Source organism: Lonchura striata, chromosome 8 (assembly GCF_050655825.1).
Source record: "Lonchura striata isolate lonStrDom1 chromosome 8, ASM5065582v1, whole genome shotgun sequence".
NCBI lineage: Eukaryota > Metazoa > Chordata > Aves > Passeriformes > Estrildidae > Lonchura > Lonchura striata.
The window spans coordinates 11,310,907-11,338,376 of NC_140710.1; the positions used below are offsets into that span (position 1 = coordinate 11,310,907).

Consider the following 27,470-nt stretch of genomic DNA (forward strand, 5'->3'; position numbering starts at 1 on the left):
CATCTCCTTAGGCATCTCTGTAGCACTGCAGCTGAGGCATGGCTAAGGGAATATCCATACCATCTGTGGGCATCACACGCTGCCTGTATGAAGTATAGGGTGTTTCACTCTTCCAGATGTCCTCCTCACTTTCTGCCACCAGTAATGAGTTGCATATGTGGCTGTCATGCAGGTCCTGCAGCAGCAAGCGCTGCAAAGGATGAAGAAAGTTTGGTTCTGTTGCTTGCACAGCCACAGAAGACAGCAAGAAGTGTTCAGAGACAGACTGAGTCCCTTTTCCTTTGACTCTCCAGGCTGGGACTCCACCAGCTGAACTGGCTCCCTAGGCCCTCCTCTGAACTGAGCCCAGACTAGACAACCTCCAGAGATCCCTTCTGATCTAAGCCATCTAATCACTGGCAGCTCTGTTAGTGCCCTCTTAAGATTTATTACCTGATTGACAACCCTGCAGATTTCACTGATCTTCTTCACCACCACCTGGTTGAGACTCTGGCACTCCCCTGGCTGCTCTTCTTCTGTCTCTGCTGATGCTGCCTTCTCCACACTCAGGCTGCTTTATGAATAAAGGGAGGATGGGGTCAGCAGGGCATTGGAACAGTGCCCATCACTGGGTGCTAGCAGCAGGAACACAGTGGGAAAGAATGGCAGTTTTCCCCTTATAGAGCACCAATCTAGTCCTGCAATTTCCCATCCACTGGGCAGGGAGGAGATTCTATCCAGAGATGACTGAGTGGCAACAAGGTCAGAGTGCAGAGAGGCAGGGGTCAGAGGGGATACTCCTTACCGTGTGTGGTAGTAGACCTCCACTCGGTCCTGATGGATTTTTATGATGAGCCAGAAATCCGGCATAAGGGGACACCTGGGTTCCTGGTCACTCATTAACGCCTCCTCATACTCCGAGTCACTGCTTCCCCCATCATAACCTGCAATGTAGCCCCACTTCAGCCCTAGGCCTGGCAAAACACCTCCTCCCTGGGCAGGGCAGCCACTCACAAACCCTGCCCTCAGGACTCACCCCAGCCCAGGCACACAGACCCCCCACCATGTGTCACTATCAGTGCCACCACACACTGTCATCCCCCCTGCCCTGGCAGACTTACCCAGATGGTCAGAGTCCATGCTGCCCTGGCTCGACACGAGGCTCTGCACACGGCTGGGACGCTGCCTGCTGGAGCCTGCAAAGAGAAGAGGTGTTTGACCATGAAAGTACTTGCCAAGCCCAATCAAATGCCCCATCCACTGGAGAAACATCATGCCACAGGACAGTCAGGCTGTGCTGGCCACGGGAAGGCAGTGCTGGGGAATGGGGCTCTCACAGCCATTACTGAAGTCACCAGGAACTGCATGTCTTTAGGGATATCAGCGCAGCAGTACAGCCTAGTATCTTGGGTATTGTTAAGCACTGAATTGCCAGCACCCTGGCAAGGAAGAGGCAAAGTCCTGGGTACTAATCCAGGTATTTAGGGACAGGAACAGGAGGAGCAGTTACATTATGTATGTCACAGCCAGAACTGGCCTCTTCCCTTAAAAGTTTCTGATGTCAAGATACATCCTGCCCACACGGCAGCTCCTACCTTCCCTGCCCTGTGTTACAGACTCGGACAGGCTTGCTGCGGATGGTGTCACCAGTGGTGATTTCTCACTGTTTCCCTTTTCAGAGGACGATGATGGCAATGACTGTATGGTTGTCTCTGGAACTGCCTCTTCCATGGAGTCCTGGCCTGGTGCTCTGCTTTGATCGAGTCTCAGCATATCTCCTGGAGTCTGCATAAAGACAAGGTCACAAAAATGAACAGAAAAACAGGCACTGAAAAAAAATCCCATAATTCTTCTGCATTCTGTTAAAAGTGCCCTACAGCTTCTCACCAACAGATTGTTCAGTGCTTCTCACCTCATTCTGCGTGTGGCTGCCTCCACCTGCAGGGTTTCCTGTGTCCGGCACAATGCGTGTCTCACTCTCTGGCCACTCCCAGAGACCCTGGCCTTCTTCTGGGAGGACACAGCTTGTGTTGTGTGACAGCTCAGAGCCTTCTGCTTCTGTTTCACTGGTCCCCTCCTGGCCTGCCTGGCCCAGGCCTGTCCTGGTGGCCCCTCCAGCTGGCTGCTGCAAGCAGGGTGTCCCTGAAGGGTCTGAAGCAGTCCTCCTGGAGTGCAGGCGGCTGATGGAGATGTAGTGGTAGTCGTTGCCTTCTGCGTTCAGCATGTAGCCTGGCAGAGCCATTCTTCTGAACTCCTGCAACACAGAGAAGAATAAGCATCCTGCTAGCAAAGCATGATGCTGCCTCTGGGCTTTCTTTCTCCTTACCTCCTTGAACTTCTCCAGAGAGTGCTCAGGCCCAAAGACAAACTGGAGCAGCACCACCTCGCTGTGGCAGCTGGGCCGGCCTTTGGAGTTATAGATGTGGGTGGCCACCCTGTGCAGGATGGAGGTGCTGATGACCTGCGAGTGACGCAGCGCTGACACAATCTCATCGTCCAGGAGCCAGCGAATCTGAGCACAGCAAGGACACAGAGCAACATCCAGATGACCTGCATTTGCAAGCCTTCCCCAATTCTCACCCAAGCTCCAACAGGATGAAGGCAACCTCTCTCATCACCCACATCCCTCATCTCCTGAATGTACCTAAGAAAAGGCCTTTAGAAGACAGCTCTGCTTGGCCCACTCCAACTGCAACAAGAGTTTTCTCTGGGTAATCCCACACTTTTGGGAACCACAAGGCTAATAGTCTATGTGACACCAGTAGAGCCTAACAGTCAGTTCAGCTGACAGGTTGCAGCTTGGAGCAGGCTAGGAAGCATGGAACAGCAGTCAAGTGCTCTAGCTAGAAGCAGGGAGGCAAATCTGGCTTACCTCATTCATGGTGGCTTCAATAGCCTGCCTGTGCACTCCAGGGAGGTTGGAAAGGGCAGGGTGCCTAGGAGAGAGGAGACAAAGAATCAACCAGTCCTTCTCATTTGTGCAGCTACCACAGTGCAGCTCCCAGGCAATAAAAGGAGCCAGTGAGGGGTTTGCTACCCCTGCAGTGCCATACCTCTCATCTCCAGTGGACGGGAGCCGTTCCAGGTTGTGCATGATATCCTCATCTGAGCGGAAAGAGGACGGCTGCCCTGGAGAGCGCGTAAAGGACACGCTGCTCTCCGAGGTGCATCTGTCACAAGAGAGAGAGAGCAGCCTGAGCGTTGGAGCCAGAGAGGATAAACAGACACAGACAGCAGAAAAGGGGTCTTTATAGAAGGTGAGCCTATCTAGGAAATATTTCAGTTTTCTTAAGGCTGTGATGAGCTCTGTGAGAAGAATTTTAAGTTTCAGTACCTGGAGATGAGCCAAGAATGACTGTCTGGCTAGAGCAGGCAGAGATTGGGTGACTGGGCCTCTTTCCACCTACCTGTTGTGGAGGATGTCTGTGTTCACGACTTCTATCTCCAGGGGCAGTGTCAACACAAAGATGTCCAGGGTCACGCAGAGGTCCCCCAGATCAATGGTGTTCAAGCCCTGGCAGCTTTCCAGGCAGCCCAGAACCTCCCCTGAGGAGAGATCACAAAGGGACTCAAGCAACAAATATCTCTGCTTGCACACATACCCAGCCTGGTGGCAAGTACAGAGACTGCAAGAGGTGGCTGTCACACACACCTGGGCAGGCTTAAGAAGGCCACCATCATCTTCCATGATCCTTTCAACCTTCCATGACCAATCCCACAGCAAGTGGGAGACCTGGTGAAAAAGCCCTTGTCTGATGATGGCATGTTCTGGGGGTTTACAGGGAAGGCTGGTCCAGGGAGATTGTTTAAGACACAGCATGTTTGTTCCAGGGGCTGCTCACCCAGCAGGGACCTGACAGAAGCTCTACCACCATTTAACCCCCCAGCAAGAATTGTTCTTACCTAGACAAGTTGGCAGGGACTGCACAGGCATGGAGCTGTGCTGGCTGCGCAGCTTCACTGAGCAGGTCAGGTGCACAAAGAGCGGGGGCATCTCCTGCTCCAGGAACTCCTGCTCATTGAGAGAGTCCCCTCCCAGCACGCTGAAAGAGTCGTCATCCTGGTTCACTGTGTTGGAGTCTGAGAGGGAATCTGTGTCTGGGAACTCATGCTCCAGCTTCTCACGGTACTCCACCTCCAGCTCTGGGTCACTCTCTGTGGCAATGCAGCATCCAGACACAGTTCCTGTTGATACAGGTTCCCTGTCAGCAAACTAGGTCCACATCTCCAGAGACCTGACCAAACACACCTAGCTCTGAAAGGCATCACCACATAGACAGACATTTTATTTTCCAAGACAGAGCAAGCAAATTTTACCTTCTTCAGCTGCCATTTCTGCCTCTGATCCCTCCATGTCCTCACTGCCTTTTCTGTCTGCCTGATCCCGAGATGCCTCTTCCTGAGATGGAGAGAAAGGGCACATACTAGAACCATGCCAGGCAATACATCAGGTTGTTGATGGGAGCTCTAGGGACTAAGTCTACCCATGGGTCTGCTAGCCCCAAATCCGTATTTGACACCAAGAAAAGCTACTCCACAAGGATCAAGTGCCTGCCAGGACAGCCCCATGCCTACCTCTTTCTTGGCTGATGGTGGGCAGTAGAAGAAATAGTGAGGATTTGATGGCACTGGCTTGAAATGTAAACTTCCAATTTCCAGGAATTTTTCCTAAAAGAGAAATCCCAAGTATGAAGCAGACATCCTACTCTACACCCTCCTATTGAAGCCAGGTCAAGCTTGCACATTCTTCACCTGGATAATTTTATGCAAGTCTGGGTGTGCCTGGCAGGGCTGTCCAATTTCCAGCAGTGAGAGGGGAAATTCTGAACAGCAGCTGGTGCCCACACTGCTCTTTGGCTCCTCCGTGGGGCTGGCAATGTTATGGGAGTCCTGCTCGCTGTAGTCTTCCATTTCAGCACTGACAGGATTGTGGACAGGTCAGACAGGCAGATCGAGAAACGAGACAAGTTTTATGTGTTATCCATCCTGCCAGTATCCCAGCTCCCCAAACCTCATCTGTGTCAACACCATCTGAATACCCACAGCTCCACAGCCCAGCAGCCACCCATGTGCCCAGATAAGGGTTCATGCTGTCTGAAGCCAGGCCTGAGGTAGTTTCACCATGCTGATCATATGGCCATGTCTGTACACCACACTACACACCCTGCCTGGGAAATAGAGACACAGACTACAGGGACAGGCCTGCAGCAACCTGAACTACCAGCAGTCAGGGCAGGCCACCTCACAGCAAATACCACCATGTCAGCACCCCAGTGTCTGGGCAGCAAAGCTCACGCCCATGCTCACTCAGCAGTTCCATGACAGAATTAGTCCCTAAAACTCAGGAAAAGCAAGCTGGGGAGTGGGATGTTGACTGGTCAAAGCACTCCCCTGTATCAAGCACCTGTGATATAGGTGTATTACTACTCCTAATTTGAGTAGTGATACACCTGTATCACTACTCAAACTAGTGATACAGGTGGCAGATCTGGGTGCAATGTGTTGCAAGCTATACATTCTTCAGTAGAAGTTTATGCAACTTGCATTCAGATAGGTGATTCATAATATCCTATTACAAAAAAAAAATTGCCACAGTTTTTTCTTAAGGAAAGTATCACTTGAAGTCACCTGACTTTTTAAACACTGAATGCTCTTCAAAATCACAGTCTCACCTCAATGATTTACAGTATAAGATGACATAGCACTGGAGAATCCCAACAAATGCTAGTGAATTCACGTAAAGGAACTGTGCAGAGGACCTAAGTGTTTCTTTGACAGACACTATGACACAGCACTTCTTTCTCCCTTAAGTTTTCAGAGGAGATACAAACCTCATAAATACCCTAAGGAACCAGACAGAAGTTTAGCATATTTCAATTCTGCCTTGGTGTTTCTCCTGTGCATTTTTTCAAGAGTTTTAATTTTAAAAAGTGACACTTTATTCATTAGAAAAGGATAACAAAGCTGTCATTTACACCAGAGTCAACAGCAAACTCAAATTAGTCAAGCAGCAGGAGATTCATATTTTCTCCAGAAACTAGTCTTGCAGGCTTGCAGACAAACTGCCCTCCAGCTCAGGCCAGATGGGACAGTAATGAGCCAAGACTACAAGAGAAAGAAAGGATGGATGTCATGGGAGACTATAAAAAATAGAGGATCCTGGTGGACACCATATCAGGTGGGTATCTCACTGTATCTGCTGCTCTGTGTGGCTCTGCCCCACACCATTCCTTTTAGCAGGCACGAAAAGATGCTTGAAAAAAGATTTGTCCTGGCACAATGCTAAGAACAAAAGCAAGACTGAGGTGGATCCCTACCTTGACTCCGAGACCAAGACACCTCGTTCCCTAGAGCTCTGCTCCTCTTCCTGGTCTATGCTGCCCACTTGGAAGCTGGCTGGCTTGGAGTGTGTATGGAAATGCTGATGGCTCTCTCGGAACGAGCGGACATGGCTGCACACTGTCAGCAGGAAGTTGGTGATATCAATCTCTTGGAGCAGCTCCTCACAGTAGTCCATGGCAGTAAGCAGGTCCTGGGAGCTGATGCTGTGTGACTGCTGAAGGCTCTTGAACAGCCCTAGAGATAAACACAGCATCCTATGACATCCCAAGGATGTGAGGCTGTGGGAGTCAGGCAGTGGCCAGACACGGATCTTCACCAAGTCCCAGCAGAGAGCTGGAGTCAGTGCTGGTGCTGGGAGACTGGAGGCAGCCAGGGCACCTAACCCTACATGTTAGCCTGGGCTTGGGTGACACCAGAGTGCCCATGGCATCTGTCACCCTGAAGGTGAGAGGAAGGCATGAAAGAACAGATGCTCCTTCACATCATTCCACAGGTTTGAGAACAGCCTCTGTAAGGCCCATAGGGAATGCACAGAGCCATCTTTAAATCCCTTTTGGTGGTACATCAGTCCCACAGCTCCTCCCTTTGCTTGGAGTAAGATCACAAGGAAAATGAGACATTGCTTTCTTAGAAGATCCAGGGTCCAACCCCAACCCTGCCACAGGTCCCACTGTGCTGCTGCTCACCTTTCACATAGCACTGGTGGGAGTGCTCCTGCAGCAGCGTGCAGTAAGTCACCAACTCCTTGTGCTTGTGGTCTAGCCAGGCAGCAGTTGGAGGACGCTCCAGAGACTGGGACCTTGACAAGAGGAACCACAGCCTTTAGCTCCAATGAAGCACATTTTAGACTGTAAATGGTTCAGGTGCCAGTAAAGCAGAGCCTAGGGCATGCACAGGCAGTGGCTGCTATAAGGCAGAGAGGCCAAACCAAGCCAAGAATACAGGGCTAGAGCTAGCCTCTTGTCAAGAAAACTCCTCTGTTTTTTGTCTGGGTACCAAGTATGGCTGGCATTACCTGAAAAAGATATCCCGAGGAGGACGGTGTGCCCGAGGGCTGACGAGCTGCTCTCGCAGCAGCTCCAGGGAGCAGCTGTAGATGTAAATGGGGCAGCGAAATCGGCGGCACTCGCCCAGCTCCGACTGAGAGTTCTGGCGACAGAAGGAGATGTGCACATCTCTCCGGGAGGGGCCACTCTGCTCCCCAAGGTCCTGGCTCACTTCTGCAAAAGTGACAATTCTAAGATAAAGGCCTCTGATGGCTCCTAGTTCTTGGTCTGAGACATCACAGCTCCCACAGAAGCACCACAGTTAGATACTGTTTTTTCTATCTCCTCACCACTCATCCTCACCCAGCACCCAACCACTCAGCTCAGTGCTTTGGCCACCTTGATCCCCCTTACAGCCATGACTGCTCATCACCACCATCACTACCTCCTGCAGCAGCACAACCCTTCATTCTCACTGCAAGCATGTCTGATCTGCCCTAGGGGCTGTGCAATCAAATCCCATATACCTCAAGACCTGTGCCCTTCTCCCTAAGACAATGTGCTGCTGACAGTGCCAGCCTGGATCATGAAATGACAGTCACTGACTTTCCAGTGCAGCCCACTATTGACATTCCTAGTAGCTTCCATCTTGCCTGCAACCTCCTTGCTCACAAGGAATCAACCTTAGGCCATGGACACCCAACTCTCATTACACTCCTTCATGCCCCCATGAACATCACTGTGCCTTTTGCCCTGACTCTGCTGACAGGAGCTGACAGGCTGCAGCAGCCTATTACTTCTCCTACTTTAATCTGCTCAACAGAATAGCAATGCTCAAGAATAGCAAGGATACCAATACTTTAACAAGGTGCTGTCAGTACCATGAGCTGGTGTTATGCTGAGGGTTGGCAGTGGCACTGCAGCATCCTCCTCTTCAGCCCTGACTCGCTCTGCACAGACAGGTCCCATGGTATCTTCTCCAGATCGACTCTCATCTTTTGGAGATTTATCCAACCCACAAGCCATCAGCTTCTGTACATCTAGAGGAAAAGGAAAGAAAATTATCCTTTGTCCAGCAAGAACAGCTTAACCTTTCAATCTACATTCCCAAGAGAGTAGACTTCCTGCTACCTCTTTGTGTGTGGAAGCAGCTTCACCTGAGCCTAGCAGCCTTCACCAGTGGCTCAGTGGAAGCCAATGCCCAGAAGCAGGGACTTTCCCAGACCATCCCATTAGCAATCGCCTAAATCCATTCGCTAACAACTCCACTGGGAAAACAGTCCAAATAGATGCAGCTAGCAAACAACTCAACACCACACCCCCACCTGAAAACCGTGTGTGGGCAGCACCACATGCTGAGAGAAAAGCAGGATATTCAACACTTGGCATGTGGTGCAAAAGACTGTGCATGAACTCTGCTATTCAATTTTATCTCCACTCTACAAGAGCTGATTCTGGTTTTTCTGTTTCCCTGAGGAGGTGTGTAGTAGTGCTGGCTCCTCTTGCTCCCCACAACAGACCCTCTCACCTGAGAAGGTGGCTGGCAGGAAGGTCAGGAACACATGCTGTGGGTTGACCAGCTTGGCATAACATCGCCACTGAGGGGGAAAGGGCCCCACTGTGTCACTCAGTGTCACATCATCCTCAGGCAGCTCTGTGTTGCAAAGGCTCTGATGGAAGAGCAGAAGTTGGATAAATGCATGGCATATGGCAAAGGCTCACCTTGAGGCAGGCAGCAACCACACAGAGTAAATTCTTCTGGGCCTGCTGGCTGGCACAGTGCTGAAACCACCCTGGTCACCTCTGGACATTCTCAGAGCAGCCTGGCTCTAGAAGTCACCGTTCTCGGAGTGGCTTCAGGAAGTACAGCACAACAGTCAGGAGATGCTTAGCCAGCTTTGCTGGAGCTGATTCTGACCTCTAGGCAGTGAATGCCCATGGTTTCAGAACAATCTGCAGCACAGTACCAGTGCTGCTGTAACAGGCTTGGCCCACAGTGAATGCAACTATCCACACACCTTCTAGATTCCTGCTTGACTTCAGCCACAAGATACAGACTAAACTGCTGCCAAAGGTGGGGAAGAACAGCTGCCTTTCAGTCTTTCTCAGCCCTTTTAACTCTCCTGCTCTTTAACAGCTGCTGCCTTGGTTTCTGAGGAGGCTCAGGAGAAGAACAGCAGCACAGCAGTACCTGCAGAGTACTTGTGGAGCCAGTGATATCCCTGGTGCCATTACTGCCAACAAGATGATAGGATGCAGAAGCATCCTGCTGCTCCAGGGTCCCAGAAGCTTTTAGGATTTCTTCTGAAATGGAGCACAGAGAAAACAATCTGAGAAATCCCAGCTGAGGATAAGACTTGAAAGCAAGGCTCCTGAAAAACCTCACTGCTCCTGGTGTCACTACTACCACACTCCAGGTCCTTACCTCTGATCACAGGGAGTGTGAAGGGGGGCTGATGGCCATCACGATCCCGTTGCAGAACCTGCTCCATGAAAGCCACATGATCAGCATCAGCCATGGGGATCTCCCGGTCACTGAGGTCATGCTGAAGGCAGCCATGGAAGAGGTTTAGTAGCATTTCATTGGGCACAAACGAAGAGTCCTTGGTCACCTCCTCATTCTCTGTTTCAAAACAGAACCATGGCAGCTTCAGAGACAGCATATCCATAGCCACCATCTGCCCAGGACCCCAGGAGACAGCTCTTTGCAAAGCAACTATACCACATAGCCAGGAATTTCCCCAGCACCTCTGCAAGACTGACTTGGATAGTGCTGAGGAGGCCCTGGAGTTTTGGCATCATTAGTTACCCTGCACTGACCCACCCTGCTACTCTAACTGTTGTGGAGATGCTGGGGGTACACACAAGAAACCACCACCATAAAGCTACTATCTAGGTTTAACAATTTCAAAAGCAGCTCTTGCAAATTATCATCCCAAGAAAGGCAGTAATATAGCTGGACAGCCCTGGGGCTGCAGAGCTGGGAAGAACAGCACTGAGCTACTAAAAGAACATGGCAGTGCTCACATGCTGCTGCCCTGGGAGACAAGCATGTGGAGCAGGCTGTCCATAGCCACAGAGGGAGGACAAGGGGAGGCAGGTGGTGAAGAGGCACCTACCTTTTGTCAGCATTAGAAAGAACATTTCCACCTGCTGGCACCTGGGCAAGAGTTTCATGAGGTTGAACTGGAATGGGATCTCATGCACACGAAAGCCAGGCTCCATGTCTGGATCTGCAACAGAGATGAACAGGACCACTAGCATTCCACAAACTGCTCTGGGAACTGTGACTTAAAACAGAGAACAGAGGAGCTCCTCTTTAACATCCTTTACTTCTATAAAATCACCAGGCCTATCACTGAAGAGATGAGCTCATCTTCCACATGCTCCTGAAGTCAGCTCCTCTCACACAATTACAGGATGGTTGATGTTGGAAAGTTCACCTGGACCAATCCCCCACACTCAAGCAAGGTCACCTTGTCACCTCTCCAGCCTAGGCAGAAAGCCTCAATGCTTTTTTTGCCTTTCCAGGATGAAGCCATTTCTATGCCAATTTAGCCTAAGTGCAACAAAGTGACCCACAGCCATCAAAGTCTACAAAGTTGTCAAAATACCTGCTCCACCTTCTATGGGCCCTGAGACATTCAAGACCGAGATTCTTCTTTGCTCCATCAAGCTTGCTAGGACATAGATAGTGGACTCACCTTCAGCAGCCTTGGTGTCTGAAGAAGGGCAGACCCACTCCTTGTTCTGGCACAGCTGGCTGATGTACTCAAAGGTCAGCATGGTGGCGATGCACGCAAGGTCCCGGGGATAGAGCTGCAGTAAGCAGTTAAGGCTCAGTTTATGCAGCAGAATTATCACTCACAAATGCAGAAGAAAAGAGTCTAAAAGCAAGGAGAGGGAACACCTATAATCCTGTTCCCCGAGCTGCCCTATTCTGACTCATTGCTCCCTTCTTCTCCACCAGCCCTTTAGCCTGTCTTCACCTTGCTCAGGATGAGTGCTGGTAGCACTACCTGCAGTCCCTGCTCTGGTCCAGCTTGCTCTCCTCCAGTGGAATGACTCTTCACTTTTCCCAGCTATCCCAAAGCAGCATTGCATCCACTGCACTGCAATCAAGAAAGCCTTCATGGCCAGTGACCAGTTCCTCTTTTAGAAATCTCAGATGCTTCTCTGACTAGCATTCCCATCCCTTCTGGCCCTTGGTATTTACTTGCAGTTCTGTGGTGCACTTACACTGAACCCTTCTCCCTCCACAAAAGAGCCCTTGCCCCTCCCTTTCAGGGACTCACCGCTTTAGGTATTTTCTGGTAGGGCAATCCATGGAGGTGCTTCCAGTTCTCAGCAGTACTGTGGACATGGCCACTCTGTGGCTCTACCCAGCACTCAGTGACCAAGTTCAGTTCTGTGTCTACTTCAATGGCTTCCACCTCTGTATCATTGTCATCATCTGTGGAAAAGCTGGAAGGAAGTCAAAAGGAAAGTCTTGTGAGGTGGCACAGAGCCAGCAGCCCACTGCAGTTTCTCAGCCACAGGAACCCAAGAGTGGCAGGTGAAGCCCCAGCAACCTGGTGATCAATCCATGACAACTGGTTATCAGTACCAGATGTGCAGGTCTGCCTCCTTGCCACACTGACTGCAAAGTCTGGAGCTGTGACTCCGCTGCCACCCCCCCAGGAGCAGAACAGCAGCCTCACCTGTCCTTGGTGGAGGTAGAGTGGGGTGGGAAGAGGATGTATTGGACGACACAGGTGTGCTTCTCCCTGTCACTGCTGCTCTCACTTGAGCCATCAATCTGGAGGGGAGATACTGCATGAGCCCTAGCCAGTACCCCCTTACACAGCACAGCCCCACCACACAGCTCCACTAGCAGGCGTGGAAAGAGTAAGCCTGTCCCAAACCCAAGAACTCCTCCAGCACAGCACAAAGCAGCTCTGTAACTGCAGATGAAGGCAGAAAAATGCCCAACCCACAAGCTGCTTTACTGTCTCCCTATACGTGTCATGGGTGTGTGCTAGAAGCAGATGATAAATCCTATCACAGGACAGTGAATCCACCCCAGGACCAGCAGTGAGGGACTGTGTCCACAAGAGGACAGCATCCAGGCTCACCTGTATGGGCAGCTCCAGCACCATGTTGATAATGCCATCCCCACTGGATGCAAAGTGGAAACCCTCTGACAGACGAAGCCTTGCAACAGAGAGGAAGTCAGACCTGCAGTACTTCTCCACCCATACTGTAAGCTTTAAATGCAAGAATGACTGTACCCTTCACCCCAAAACATTGTCCTGCACACAGAGAATGAGGAGATATGACGCTGCCAGAACAGCCTGTGTGAAGATAAGCACAGGCCAGGTACAGTAACACCTCTTGCCCTTTTGCATGTTTTCCAGGACATTTTCTGTCATTTCCTTCAACTACAGCTGCAGAACTGGGTAAAGCACTGACCCAAATGGCTCTAGAAGCTGTGTATGGGACCAAAACCCTCTGCACAGCAGCTTCAACTCTTACCTATTATAAGGCCTCATAAATGTAATAAGCAAGGTTGACCTTGCTTTCCCAGTATCCCCAGGACTAGCTTGGAGAGAGGACCCCTGTCAGGTGTGCAACTTACTCTGTGAGTGTGGAAAGGAGCTGGGCCACAGCAGTGATGGGCACAGCTGGTGCCAGCCCCGACTGGACACTCCAGATCCAGCGCTGGTGATAGAAGTAGCGGGACAGCGAAGCCAGGGTGGAAGAGGCAGTGCGATTGGCCACCATGGTGAGGGGACCAGACACAGGGGGATGCTCCAGGTTCAGAATGAAGGGGGCTCGGTAGTCAGAAGGCAGCTTCTCATACCTAGGAGAGGGCAGAAGTGTGGCATGCTGACATGGAAAAAAACAATTTTTTTTTATTTAGGGTCAGGGCTGTCTGGATTCACAACCCACTTGTTGGACCCAGGACAGTCTTCCAGCAGCAAAACGTGGCTGGCCCAGCACAGGATCCTGCTCAGACAGCAGTACCTAAATTTACTTCCACATCATATTTCATTAGGAGTGACAAATCTGCCTGTCCTCCAGGAATCCCTGCTCAATTCACAACCATGCAAACCAAACCCATCCCAACAAGCATTTAATTCACAGCACACTCATCCTACAGCTTACAGCACCATCCACAGATCTTCCTTCTTCCCGCTTTGCAGGGCAAGGTGGTGACAGCCTGGTGCTCCATCCCTACCTGATAAGCAGCTTCTCCAACGGTTTGTGCAGCACAACAAGGCAGGGTCTGTCTGAGAGGGCCGACTGGGCCCCAGCCACAGGTGGGGACTTGGAGGGAGAACTACTGCCCAACATTTTCCTCTTTGCCTTTGGAGTTGCTTCCTTGCTCTGGACCCTGTGAGGAAAGCGCAGCTGCAAGATTCGGTCCCGTAACTCTTCCACTATCTGTCATGGCAAAAGCAAAAGGTAAACAGGACCAACTTTGTTTGGAGTCATAAACTACTCAAAATAAGTGTCTAGAACAAGAGCTTGACCAAAAGGAACAGAACACTCCTTGAATACACAGAACAGCAGGAGTTAAAGGTAGTTTTATTTCTGAGGCACTAGCAAGCCCAAGATCAAGATGGCTCAAGGCTCTTTCGTTCCTATTTTAAGTATTTTAAAAGCAAATGGAAGATTAAAAAACCCCCAAAGACTATTTCAAGGCTGAAGAAGTTGCCTTCCAAAACTCAGCTTAAAAACAAATTAATTGCATGCCAGCTCCTCCACAGAAGCAGTCCAAGCATGCACCCTCATTCTTCCCTCCTCCTCTTCGCAACAGCCTACAGTAAATGTAAACTAGTCCATATCAGCTGTGGGAACAGTCTGGCTCTGTCTTAGGTATTTCCCCACTACCACATTCATTTGTCAAACCTCTGTGACAAAAGGTTTCAGGAGCCTGGATTATATTTTAGCTTATTTTTTTCCAAGATACTTTCACAATGACTTCCTGACTACTCTTTTAAGCTTTTAGTAGCTCTGAATATAGTTCAACCCACACTTGCATCTGATTCCCACAATAGCCCAGTGTTTTCTTTGAAATTTATAGTTTTATTTATAATTTTCATGATCTTTGTTCAACTTTTTTCAATTTTTATTACCATTGTAGGCAAACAGAAGAACACCAGCTCTCCATCTTTTTCAATATTAATTATTTCAGTAACTTTTCCCACCATTACTATGTCTTTTTCAAGGAATGTCCCCAAACCCAAATGTTAAACAAGAGTTCTTTCCTGCACTTGGGTCTTTGCTGCCACTTGGGTCCCCTTCATGGTTTCATATTGATATCACAGAATCACTAATGGTGTTTAAGCTCCCAAATCCCACTATTTTGCAGTTATCCATACTGGCTTCAAGCCACCACTGTGCTGCTTAGGTGTCAACAAAGCACAGAGGTTGAAATAGCTTTGTGCCACCTGCACATTTCCTCAGCTCAGTACAAGTTACCTTTCTGCAAATGAGTTCTCTACCCTTTGACTAGAAAAAAGATTGAGAAAATCACAAACAGCTTCTGCTGTGATGAAACAGAGCACTTTTCCAATTTCCTTCCTTTGCTCCCCAAGGCAGTTTGCTTTATGACATCCCATTTCTGCAGTTCTACAGTCATGCCCTATACGAAGTCTCACCAAAAAGCTTTCTAAAAGTCAACTAACAACACGCTTTCCATACCTTCAGTATTGGAAATTTGAACTGCTCAGCACAAAACCCCCTTTCCATTAAACAAAGCAGGCTAAGTTCTATTGCCATCCTCCACACTGAGTAGCTAATCAGCTCTATGGCAGGCAAAAAAAAAAACATATTGTGGATGATGCAAGTTATGATCTACAAAAAGTTCCTGCTGCAATGATCTGGAGCTTGCCTACAGCCGCAGGGTATGGCGCCTGTCTCACACCTTCTTCATAAAAGAGGTATTAATTTGCACCTGCCAGAGGGAACTCCTTCAAAAAAACCTGTCACTTGGCATTACCAAGCCCACATGTTGACCCAGCAACCAGTGCCCAAGTCCTGGATCCCCTAAAGTCATGAAAGGGCAGATCTGCCAGAGTGCCAGAACATTCAGTATTATCTAAGTTCATTATCTCAGAAAGAGATGGCTCTTCTCATGTTTGTTAGCTTCTCCTCAGACTAGTCTCTAACACTAAAGCTAAGATAGACAAACCAAAGATTTCTTTCATGAAGATAAAAAAATCTAGATTTAATTATAAACCTCTTGTTTATATTAAAAAGTTCACACAGTTTAATAGCAGGGCATCCTTCTCATCCTTTACCTAGGAACACTTAGACTTGTCTCAGCCATTATAACTGGAGAATCAGTCCACACAGTAACTCCACCTTCTGCATCTGACTAGGGTAGATAATTTCCTTTGATACAAAAAGGTTATTAAAGTCTATCTGACAGACTTTTATCCTGAAAACATTTCGCAGGTACTAATTCTCCCTGTACTGCTTATGTGGGGTGCTGTTTGCATGTTAACTATTAATTTCCTCCCTGCCCAATAGATTCAATATGCATGTACTGGAAGAGATAGCCCACAGAACATGTAGTACATCTATCACAGAGGTTTTTACAGATGAGTCAGACAAGTATCTGCTGTTCTTTATAGATGCTATTGATTGTGCTTTGGTCAGAAGGATACACTAGATAGCCTTTAAGTAATTTCAAGCCCCAGAATTGAATTAAGCAGTGGGAAAAATACCCACATGACCAGCTATTCTATTGATCTTCGAGTCTTTGGGTTTAGATCTTTCATAGACTTAACAAAGAAAGTTTGTCCCAAATGACCCTTTCTTTTACAGTAGATTCAAACCCATCTAAGCCTTAACATGGTAGTTACTTATTAGAGGGTAGCTGCCCACAGTGTTGCTGTGATCTACCCATCATTTCCACATTCAGAACTTCTTGCTCTGCTCCTACCTCATGAAGCAGACAGCCAGCTCTCACCTTGTTCCTGGCCTGTGCAGGTGTGCCAATGGGGAAGCCCAGCCGGAGAACCATGCAGGGAGCTTTGGAGATGATTCGTACCACATAGAACGAGGAAGGGGTAAGATCCTCAGACCTGCACAGGAGGAATTAGGACAAGGCTGAAATGGCATGGATCTTGCTGCTCTGACGTGCCAGACCAAGCAGAGGTTTCTGCTCCACAGAGCCCAACAGCCCACACAACTTCACAGTAACAGATATCAGTTCTAGCATGCAGAAACCCCTCAGCTGGCTTCTCTCTCCCCCCGGGCTGCACCTGAACACAATGGAACAGCTCAGAAACTGCAGGATTTCATATCCCCTTGCCTAGCTCTCACCCTCTCCTGTAAACATCTGCTTCGGGGCCCATAGCTGCATACTGGTCTAACCAGATCCTTGGTCTGGCCACACGCCAGTTCCCCACACAGCACTGCTTCAGAGCCACTCACCCGTGGATCAGCTTGACGTAGGAGTAGCCCTCCACCAGCACGAAGCTGCTCCAGTCCCGCAGCAGGGAGGTGAGTGCTGAGTGGGAGATGCGGCACTGGATGGTGCTGTAGCGGCCATTGTTGCCCGGCGTGTGCAGGTGCTTGGGCACAGGCCTGCAGGGTGGGACAGAAAGTCATTTCAGAGCTGCACTATCTCTTCTTCCCCCAAACAGAGGCTTTGCTACATCCATCCTACTCTGACTGGTCTATCAGCCTTTTTTCCTCCACAGCAGACAACAAACAAGCACCTCCCCTAATCAAGCATTGGGAAGAGTCATACTCCTGAGCGCACTGGAATTTCCACACTGAGAGAGCACATCCCTTATATTCTATCTCCCTCCATGCAATATATGACTATTATTCACATTATTCTGCAACTAGGACCAGCCTCAGGAAAGCAATGCTTTTGGGAAAGACATTTTCCAGCAGTAAATTGTGGGTTAGCTCCCAAATGAATGGTCCCATAGGCCCTGCAATTGGGAAATCAAAACCCAAGAGGGACTTGAGAAACAATTTATCATTCCAATCAAAGATGACTTCCCAACCTACCACCCCTCTCAGATAAACAAACATTTAGCATCCATCAGGCCCCACTAGTGATACCCTTCCCTGGGCCACCTGCAGAAGAGCTGCAAGTCCTGGACACCCTGCTTTCCCAGCTGGCCCACAGTGTGCCCACGAGCTCCGCCCTGCCCGTCACATACGTGTCGTGCTCCAGAAGGACCACTATACGATGCATGTGCAGCCACCTCTGCCAGAAGTTGGCATCCATGGAAAGGATGGGCTTCCAGTAGGAGGCAAACTGGGAATGGCTTGAGTCAGACCCACTGTGCTGCAGAGATAATACCTGAGAAAATGATGGGACAATATTCAGCATGAAAGTTCTCCACCCAGAGAGAGCAAGAATTTCTCTAGCAGCTGAGCTGTTGCAGGCTAAGAAGGTCACATCCCTGGCTTTGGGTAATTTCCTCTGAACAGAGTAAGTGTGTTCACATTGAAACAAGCAGTACAGCATAAGCAAAAATAAATTAGGCTCCCGAAATGTCAAGTTAATTAGGAATTTAACTACTTAGCATCAAGTAAATCAACCATGAAAAAGATAGCATATGTAATTGTGTGCCTTCTGATTGAGAAGGGGATATATGGCTTATGTCAGCAAAGTAATTAAACACTGAGATTACTCATCTGAAAGTGCTCAGGCAAATAGGGTGCCAGAATGCGTGGCATTGGGCAACTCTAATAGGTTTATTAGAGTTGATTCTACCATACTATAGCAACTCTGCTGACATAGAAACACAGTGGTCATTACCCATAAGGTGGGATGTTCAAGATATACTGTGGGATGCATAGCCCTACATAGAGAAAATGTACTAGGCAAACCTAAAAAAGAGCTTAAACAATAAAATAAAAGGGATAGTTCTCTGATGGTAAATCTCCCCTAGCTTTAAGATCTGCTAGTCCTCTACCACCTATGCCAAGGACACTGGTAGCAGGGAACAGATAATATGCTGGCTCTTCTGCTTAGTGAGTTTCAATGAGGCTGAATTTTGCAATGGAAACTATTAGCTCATATTTTGTTTATTTTCTGCTGTGCAGATGACAAGCATCTCTCTTGCACCTTCCACATGAGTGCTCAGAGCAATGAGCCTATTAAACAACTACTCAGCACATTGTGTATCTTCACCTGACAGTACTGAGCTACATCTCCAGGGCACTGGTTGCACAGCCAGCAGCAACTCCATGCCTATGGGGTATCCACCAAAAAGGCACAGCAAAAGCAAATGTGTCAGCCTTCCCATCAGTCTCACACATCACAGCACTACAGGAGAAGGTTTCACAGCACACTTAGGAGACTTGCTGTTGGGCTTAGAGGTGTAGCTGCAACAATTAAGACATAGGGTAATGTCTCAGAGGGAGAAATGTATGGCATGGGATGTTCACTGCACCACACCTGAACTCTCTAACTGAGCAGGGTAAGATGAAGATAAGATGAGCAAGAGATGAAGTCTGAGTACAAGAATAAGCAGGGGAGACAACCTGTCCCACGTTAAACAGAGAGAGGGGGAACATACCGGAGTGGTGGATCCTGGGGGGATGTAGAAGAGGGGCACCCCATTCTTGGTGCTCTCAGGAATGGTAAAGTGTTCTGGGACTGTGTCAAAAGACTGCAGATGCACCAACATCTGATCTGTTTGGTTGATGCTGGAAAAGAAGAGGCAGTTAGCAAAAGCCCATGCTCTCCCCCTTGCTGCCCCAGTCAGTGCAGGGCTTGCACACAGAGCACTCTCTATGTCCTGGAAGCCCATCTACACCAACAGAGCTGTGATTCCATGTCCAAGTGCAAAGTGTGTGTTAAAGGGGCTCCAGTGTAGAAGCCTCATACATACAGGGGATGATCAGAGTTGGAAATTGAGTGCTAGAAGAGGAATCTGCCAGATAGCTGGTAGTTACAGCCACCCTGGCCAGGAAACAGTTGTGACCCACAAGCACTTCAGCCCCAGAGACACGTGTGATGTGTTTGCTGCTCCCAGTGTGACCATACAGCACAGCTGCACAGGTGTGCTAAAAGAACACATCACCTCCATGGGATGGCAGTCAGAGACAAGGTTTGCATCCTAGGATCTGGATCCAGGAGCAGCAATACCATTACCCTGAAGCATTCTTACAGACTAGATCACAGACCAATTAAAATCTTTTCCTTGGCTAGACAGCAAGCTTGTAATCAGTCATGCCCCTTCCTCAGAGCACATTCCTTTTGAATGCTGGGATGGGACACACACCTGCAAAACCCTCATCCTAGCATGGCAAGGAAGGAATTATTCGGTGACACTGGAAACTGCTGGGCATGGTCCAGCTCACCTCTGCAAGGTGTTCCAGAAGCGCCGGATGACGGTGGTGCGGTACAGACTGGTGATAGGCTTCCTCATGGTGCAGCTGATGTCATGCAAAATGTCATAGCTTCCCTCCATTGTCACTTCCACCCAAGTGCTGCGTTTTGATGGGTCCAGGGGCCAGGGTGTCACAGCTAAGTACTCAATCCTCATGTTATGCTTCCAAAGCAGCACTAGTTTCACCTCCAGCTGAGACCCACCTGCATGGGAGCAGAAGAGAAAGTTCAGGTGCTTGTTCCGTACACATCTGAGATTTACCTCTGACCAGGGATTTATGAGTACCATGAGATTGTTTGATTGCTGAGGGGAACTAAGTAATCTAACAACTGTTTGCTTTAGCTGAAGTCACTCTCTCCTCTCCAACTGAGGGAGACTTTGCTTGCACTGAAATGCCTGGTGAAGGGCTCACAATTCTTGAAGTGTACATGCACTATCTACACTAGAGAAGGCAACTGAAACTCAGAGGAGGTGCTGACATTTGCAATGGGCTCTCTTCTTCACAGCCTTGTCTTTGGTTCAAAAAAAACTGGGTTTTTGCACAGATGAGCAGGGCCATTCAACTATGAGGTTTTGTAATCCACACTGCAGAGTTAATCCATCCCATCGCAGAAACACAGGCATCTGATGGACACAGATTATAAACAACCTGGAAGATGAGGCCTAATTCTTGAATTAATCTCTATTCATCCTGCACAAACTGTATTTCATGAAATCTAGAACTTAAATCTTCAAAGCTTCTCACCATGTTTACCCTCTCTTCCCAAAATTAAGATGTTAAGAATGAATATTCACCTATTTTTCAAACCATAAATTTTTACCTTTTCCTTTAAGTGAGCCTGTCTAACAGATTAACAGAAAAATCTGACAGCAGGTCTCACTGAGCCAACAGAGCAGAGAACTATCCCACTCCTGCTGACCATGCATGTGTATTTGTACTGAAACATCCCAGGGAAACACATGACCACGCTGCGATTCCAACTGTTTGATCATCTATTCCATGTCCAGCCTGCTCTATAGTTTGCCAGACTTGCAGGGTTTGTGTGATAAGTGATTGGATGTGCTGGAAACCTTCTGAACAGATCATCAGCCTGGATGCTCGGTTTCCTGCAGAGTTGCATTTGCTGCTGTCATAGGCACATCATGCCATCCCCTTCATGGGCTGATTGAGCTCCACTTTAAAGCCATATTTCTGCTCTCATGGTCCCTGCTGGGAGGCACTCTCCAAGTACTCTTCCCGCATCAATGTTTAGAAGAAATCTTCCAGAGTTCATGCCAAATTCATGCTTGGTTGTTCTTTTGATTAGATTATTTTTATTCTGAGAAACTTCATTTCAATAACATTGACAAGGAGTGTGCAGTACTAAGAAATCCATACCCTGTTTCAGCTGTTACTGTGCAGAACATTCATCCCCCTTAACACACCCAGACCTTCCTGCACCTTAAGAATTCACCTTTCTTGAACAAAGATGATCAAAAGTGTATAATATATTTTACCTGTACTTAATCTGAGGGATTAGTAGGATTCTATTTAAGGTTACTAATATTTTCTGCAATGGATAGTTTGTGTTACTACAAATGCACTTGCCAGTACTGCACCATCTGTTGTTTCCTATGAAGATTGTCTTGTGTATCAGAGAGGCTAAACAAGACTTTATAGATTCATCTATTTTTATTTCATACTGTCACCTCACTCTTATTCCTTTAGGGCTTATTCACTGCTTTCTGTTCTGTTCTCATAATAAAGCCTTTCTACTTCATCAACAGCAAACATGATAAGCAAATTCCCACACTTTTGCTTAGATCACAAATGAAAATATTTCCAACTTCCACTTCTGTTTCCATTAGTCATCCTGGCTTCACTCCTATGATCCCACACAAGCAAAACTAAAAACACAGGCAAAATATTTACTTGGAAGTTACATCTAGATGAATCTTTAGCTTTTTTTTTTTTTTACTTCAAAGCAATCTCTTTCTGGTTCCTGAGTTAATAGCATATAAATTTTTTTCTACTTTGATTTCCTTCACAATGTCCAGCTCTGTTTTTTTCAGAAAGCTCACTTTGTCCGCCTGATTCTTGTCACTAGAGAAGAGCCATTGTCATTGCTCAGCTAGTTCCCAGCCAGTTTTGGTGCTGGACTGATTCGCAGAGGAAGATTATGTTTTGAAAATCATCCTGCAGGCTGCCCTCAACACAAAATGGTCAGTGAGATATTTTTTTTGTTACTGAGGGAAATCCCCTGACTGGGCTCCATCATACACACCATGACCCCGTAGCTTCTCTCCCTTCCATACCTTCCAATCCTTTCCCCTTCACATGCACTTCTGCATTCCTAAATAACCAAGTTACCTCCTAAATACCTAAATATTTAAAAATCACACAGTGAGGGTAACCAGAGCACTTATAAATATCACAAACCTCTCCAGGCAACTCTGAATACAAAGCTAGCTTTTTTATTCTATTTTTACTTTGGTAAAGTTAAGGAGAAAAGTGACAGTGTCAAAGTCCACAACTGCACTTTTCCCCTCTTGCTTCACAGCCAGCTGGCTCCTTAACAGCCTTTAATTGGCAAGTTTTGGCAATCCAGGTTAATTAATTGTTCTTTGTTATATACTTCTCTGTAGAATGACTCAGAGAACACTGATTAGCCAAACCTGCTTTTCCTTAGCAAAGGCAGTGCTGAATGTCTACATGTCTTGAATCATTTCTCAACTCTACTTTAACATGTTAGTTCAGCAAATTTTTCACCAACTCCCCAGAGCATTTAGGCTTTCCAAAGTATTAAGTAACATTATCTGCTACTAGTCTGAAGGCTGCATAGAACTATATTCCATGTTTTTGAAACCTCTGACATTTCATTTTTAAATTTCTTCTAAAAAAATACACAAAAAGTATTTCTGGCTTAAGGAGCTCCTGAGCTGCAAAGAGCTGGAGAGGGCTCAAAGGAAGAAAAAAGGAAAGGAGAATGGAGATTACCATCATGTGTGTTTATCCTGCTCTTACTCCTCCCTGTGCACCTGCCCATAGTTATTCATCACAGAAGGTCATGCTGATCCAGCAACTGCTCTTCTGCTTTCTGCTCTTGTAAAAATGGGAGACCAATCCATTTAGCATTCCAAGGACTAAAAGTCAGCAGGCAAATACCTGGAGGAAAATGCAGGGAGCATGGCAACATGTGGTGATATTTCTAATACATTCCTCCAGAGTGCAGGGATTCACTGCTTTACAATATCCTGAGCCAGAGGTTGTAGCTATACCTTTGTACAGAAAGATACAACATGAACTTGTCTGACTGCTTTTTGAATGATTCATACCTGGTGAAAGCTCTTCCAGCGTTTCTATATAAGACTACACAGTCACCAAAAGCATTTCAGCATTGCTGCCAGATTAAAGAGAAAGGTTTTTTATCCAGCACTGTTCAAGCTGTAAGTGAACTTGTGCACAGAAGAATAAAAGGCACTGAGGACAGGAACAGACTTGTCACACTGTTTGACAGACATTCCTAGACAAGGAGAATGCAATGGATCTAATCTGCCTGGATTTAAGGGGAGTAATCTCATGCCTCACCTACATTGAAAACAACCTGCAGACATTGCTAGAACAGCTGTCTCACCAGGAAAACTTAGCAGATACTTACTTTTAACAGAAAATTCCTGAAACAAGAAACCAGAGAGATTCATGTAAAGACCAACTTTAGGAATTATCCCACCTAATATGATTGCTAGCAATCTTGCCCCCAAAAAAGGTGATTTAGATGCATTCAGTTTGTAAGATGCATCAAGGCAAATTAGCTGAAATTGCCAGGCATCACAGAAGAACAGGTAGGTGAACTGAGAAAGATAAACTTAGGAGTACTATCATGTGAAGGACAGCACATTTAGGGACTACTAAACAAACAAAACCCAATAAAACACCCAAGGACTCATCAGCTGAAAGAAAAGGTAAGTGAAAGACTTGGGGATTTCTGCAATACAATCATGGAGAAAGTCCATGTGATTCCCAATCTATCAGATTTGGTATTTTACTTCAGAAGCAGGGAAATATTAACACTGCTGAAAAGGGCACTGATTAAACCACACTTAAAACATTCTTATCAACTGTTTTGAGAAAAATGAGATCAAACTGAAAACAACTTAAGGGAAAAAATATAAGAGCTATTAACCTGAATAAACAAAACAGCCTGCCCTTACAAAAGAAAGGTGAAACACTGGCTTGCTTAATATTAACCTGCCAAAAGGTAGATAAGAGAAAGATGTCGTAAAATATGTTCATGCAAGTCAGAGAAGGAAGATAAACTTAATTAAATATAATAATCACACAGGTTTAACTTTGTCTCAGGGAGTTTAGAAAGGAAGCTAGAGAAAGAGCAATGAAGCTCTGGGATAGTCTTCCAACCAGAGCAGTGGCAGAAGGGATTTATATGTTTTCTAGGCAGACCACAATAAATTCACAGAAAACATCACTGGCACACATGGCAAGTTTAGAATGGTTTTGGAGTTAGATCACAGACTGTCTCATATAAAACACATTCTAGAGTACTAATAAGCTTGCATTTGGATTTTTTTATCTCCCCTTCAGTTACAGTACTACCACTAGTCACAGCTGGAGATGGAAATTTAGGTAGGATTTACTGTCACTCCTAAGGATAATCAAACCCCTCAAGGTCCCTCGTCAGCAGCTACTTCTCACACTCCAGGTGCCATGTCTAATGAGCCAGGTAAGAGAACAGGATCACTGGAAGGTTTTATGGTCTTCTAGAATTAATTATGGTCCTGACTGACCTGACATTCTCACCTAACAATATCCTTGTTTCACCCAATTTCTTCTTTTGGAAGACTGTAGTTTGGAGGGCTCAACTTCATGTTAGTATTTTGGAGTGCATCTAGCAAAGAACTAGAGAGGAATGAAAAAAAGGAGAACTATAGATGAAATCCCAAAAAAACTCTGCAAACTCGAGTTCTGTCACTAGTTTCTCTGCAACTGTGGGGAATAATTTCCAAGATACAGAGAATCACTGACTGTCCCTCCCCAGACACAGCTACAGAGGGTGAGCCCTTCAAGTGCGTAACTGCACAATACTGGGCAGCCCTACATCAGCCAATTATTCATGGAAACAGAATTTGGGGAAAATGGCTCCTTCCTCCACAACACCACCACTGCTAAGATTGCAGTGCTTTCCTCTAAGCAGCTGAGAACTGTCCTAGCTGTCTCCAGCCCTCAAGGCAGTCACCTTTTGTGATGTTGACCTCTCGGATGCTGTAGCCCTCGCGCAGCCGGACTGAAACGATGCTCACGAGGTCGGCGTGCACCTCCTTCTCTGTGTGCTTCTTCCTCCGCATCGCCAGCGCAGGGTTGCTGCTTGCAGACACCAGGTGCTCATTGAACAGCCTGTGCTGGGACACTGCAAATGGCAGAGATGGGTTTGTGAGGGAGCAGCTCCCCTGAGCCCCATCCTGTAGCAACAGGTCTCCCCGAGAGCTCCATAAAAGCTGCCAGGAACACTTGCTCGCCTGAGGAACAGTACATCCTTCAGGCACCACTTACACCCACTCCAGGTTCTGCAATACAGCAAACAGGTTCATTAGTGTGGCCAAGAGGCCTGGGAAAGGGACAGGGTGGGGTGTTAGGCACTGCTTCCTCTCGGACAGTTTTTGTGACAAGGCACGCATTGGAATTCCACATTCAGCCTAGACAGGCAGAAACTGCACATCTGTTTCAACAGTCACACAGCAAGTTTTGGGGCTTTACCAATTTCCCTGGAAAACTCTGAGTTCCCAGGTGCTTTCTAAAAGTTATCGGGATGTGGAGATTAAACCACTAACAGCTGATCTTTTTAAGATTCAACATTTTCAAGTCCCAAGCCAACTCTCTTCAAACTTGCCAGTTTATGTGGCTCCTGCTGCCAAGTTACAGAAAGAGCAGATGGCACCAGCATATCACTGGGACATGAAAGAGTGTTTCCATGTCTTACTAGTAACTAAACTAATCTTTCTTGGCACACTCTCAGTCACTAACAGTCACAAAATAAGAACAACCAGAAGAGGCATTTGGGACAGTTCTCAGGGGTCTAGTTTTTCAATCCAAACTGTCACCTGCAGGCCCATTAGGACAAGTTCTCCAAAACATCCCCATCTGTGAGCTAGCCAGTGTGCACAGGAGGGTGGGCAAGAGCTTCCAACCCCCACCATGTCCCAACACAGTGAGCCTAACTGCAGATTGCTGAGCTAGGGGAATGGTGAAAAATGGGACATTTGTTTTGCTTGGTCCATCCAATTCCTGGAACCAGGAGAGGATTCACAGGTGAGGCTGTGTGACCGATTGTGCCCACAGCCTACAGAAGGCATGACAAGGGAGAGTATCAGCATAACCAAGCATGCGGAGTCATCCCAAAGAGAGCTGCTCTAAGATATCCATCTACTGGAACAAGAACATGCACATTCCTCACCACAGTAATATTCTGGATTCAGGGACTCCCCAGTACGCAGAAAGGAGTACAGCAGAAATGCCTTGTGATACACATTCAGATCCAGGCTCAGGGGATCCAGCTCAGGGCATGTAGAAAGGTAAGCACCAAAAGTGGCCATGGCAATGAATTTCATCAGTTCCACATTGGGAACGTGGCCAAAGCTGCAATCATAGGAGTAGACACCGCCCACCTATGGGATGGATAAAGGAGACACCTGAGAGAGAACAGCAGTGCTGAGAACAAGGCAGACAGCTGGTCAACAACACAAACAGGCAGAGAAGGCCCCACTTCTCCTCTGGAGATGAATGCCACCACCACCAATCCACCTCTGTCCCTCTGGTACCCACACTGCCAGCAGACATACCTGCACAAAGGAGCAGGCCACAGTGCCACTGCGCAGCTGGTTGAGTAAAGTCTCGCACACAGCCACGTCGGGGACACTGGTCACACCATCCGTAATTATTATAATACCTGTAAACAAGGCAGCATCTTAGTGCATCTTCATCCCAAACAGCTGTCATTCTCCCAGTAAATCCACCAGATATAAAGTTTAGGCAGGGTGAAAATAGAAGGAAAATCCTGAGGCTGGTTTAGAGCTTCCAAGGCATCATGGAGCTGGCAAACATCCTAATTAGGTACAGCACAGCACACAGAAAGGGCACAGCTCTCCACACTCCAGGTTGCCCTGAGCCACAGTCAAACCTGTACTGCCTCACAAACTACCCAACACTGACACATGGCACTTGGCACAGTGTGATCCTCCCCATTCCCACCACCACCATTTGCCCCCAGAATGCAGAGTAAATGTCTCAATTGAAATTTCATCCCTAACAGAAAGGTCCAGGCACACACCAGCCCTTACAGAATTAACCTCAGCCAATGGCAGGAGGAATACAACCCTTTGCAAACAACCAGGCAAACCTTAACCCCGAGGACGCAGCCAACCTGCGCTGGAGTTGGAGGGCAGCAGCTGCAGGGCCAGGATCCCTTGCCGGACCATGCTGACCAGGCCAACGTCAGCAGTGACCACAGACACACTGGGCTTCCTCCCAGATGACTCCTGCACATCACCAGGGCTCTCTTGGCTCAGGGGGGATAAATCCACCTGGAAAAGTTAAAAAAAACCAAAAAATCACAAGGCCCCACAGGGCAGATTTCAGCTGAACTCTAGTTCTTGCTCTTCCAAACACCTTCAGTCTGGCAGTCCCATGGTACTCTGGAGCACTGCAGCAGATTCCATCTGTAGCTTTAACTTCCAGATCATCTTAAAACCCTGGTCACTTGGGTGCCTTAGAACAGCTGGGCAAGGCTGCTTGAAAGTGGAGGGACAGCCTCTCAGA

General features: G+C 47.6%; 1 protein-coding gene across 9 annotated transcripts in view; it reads right to left on the reverse strand.

Annotated features, from left to right (window-relative positions):
• SZT2 (SZT2 subunit of KICSTOR complex) overlaps positions 1–27,470 on the reverse strand; it is a 56,615-nt gene that overhangs the window by 24,212 nt on the left and 4,933 nt on the right. For 7 of the 9 annotated variants that reach the window (XR_014957040.1, XM_021527941.4, XM_085586322.1 and 4 more), the window contains exons 6-42: positions 27,076–27,235; positions 26,495–26,601; positions 26,110–26,320; positions 24,895–25,065; positions 19,635–19,866; positions 18,848–18,977; positions 17,480–17,622; positions 16,737–16,889; positions 16,270–16,384; positions 13,528–13,733; positions 12,925–13,149; positions 12,422–12,500; positions 12,008–12,105; positions 11,603–11,771; positions 11,012–11,126; positions 10,427–10,540; positions 9,733–9,930; positions 9,499–9,611; positions 8,836–8,977; positions 8,189–8,347; positions 7,337–7,541; positions 7,008–7,120; positions 6,297–6,555; positions 4,732–4,897; positions 4,555–4,647; positions 4,297–4,378; positions 3,883–4,164; positions 3,387–3,525; positions 3,033–3,149; positions 2,852–2,915; positions 2,306–2,491; positions 1,892–2,233; positions 1,575–1,764; positions 1,101–1,175; positions 785–923; positions 433–553; positions 61–190 (exon numbers count right to left, since the gene is read on the reverse strand). Coding sequence is in view for 8 of the 9 variants with exons in the window: in XM_021527941.4 (XP_021383616.3) it covers positions 61–190; positions 433–553; positions 785–923; positions 1,101–1,175; positions 1,575–1,764; positions 1,892–2,233; positions 2,306–2,491; positions 2,852–2,915; positions 3,033–3,149; positions 3,387–3,525; positions 3,883–4,164; positions 4,297–4,378; positions 4,555–4,647; positions 4,732–4,897; positions 6,297–6,555; positions 7,008–7,120; positions 7,337–7,541; positions 8,189–8,347; positions 8,836–8,977; positions 9,499–9,611; positions 9,733–9,930; positions 10,427–10,540; positions 11,012–11,126; positions 11,603–11,771; positions 12,008–12,105; positions 12,422–12,500; positions 12,925–13,149; positions 13,528–13,733; positions 16,270–16,384; positions 16,737–16,889; positions 17,480–17,622; positions 18,848–18,977; positions 19,635–19,866; positions 24,895–25,065; positions 26,110–26,320; positions 26,495–26,601; positions 27,076–27,235 (5,743 nt within the window). In the remaining variant the exon portion in view is untranslated. Of the gene's footprint in view, positions 1–60; positions 191–432; positions 554–784; positions 924–1,100; positions 1,176–1,574; positions 1,765–1,891; positions 2,234–2,305; positions 2,492–2,851; positions 2,916–3,032; positions 3,150–3,386; positions 3,526–3,882; positions 4,165–4,296; positions 4,379–4,554; positions 4,648–4,731; positions 4,898–6,296; positions 6,556–7,007; positions 7,121–7,336; positions 7,542–8,188; positions 8,348–8,835; positions 8,978–9,498; positions 9,612–9,732; positions 9,931–10,426; positions 10,541–11,011; positions 11,127–11,602; positions 11,772–12,007; positions 12,106–12,421; positions 12,501–12,924; positions 13,150–13,527; positions 13,734–16,269; positions 16,385–16,736; positions 16,890–17,479; positions 17,623–18,847; positions 18,978–19,634; positions 19,867–24,894; positions 25,066–26,109; positions 26,321–26,494; positions 26,602–27,075; positions 27,236–27,470 lie in introns of those variants that run through there. The other 2 variants (XM_077785379.2, XM_085586325.1) reach the window with 2 other exon arrangements.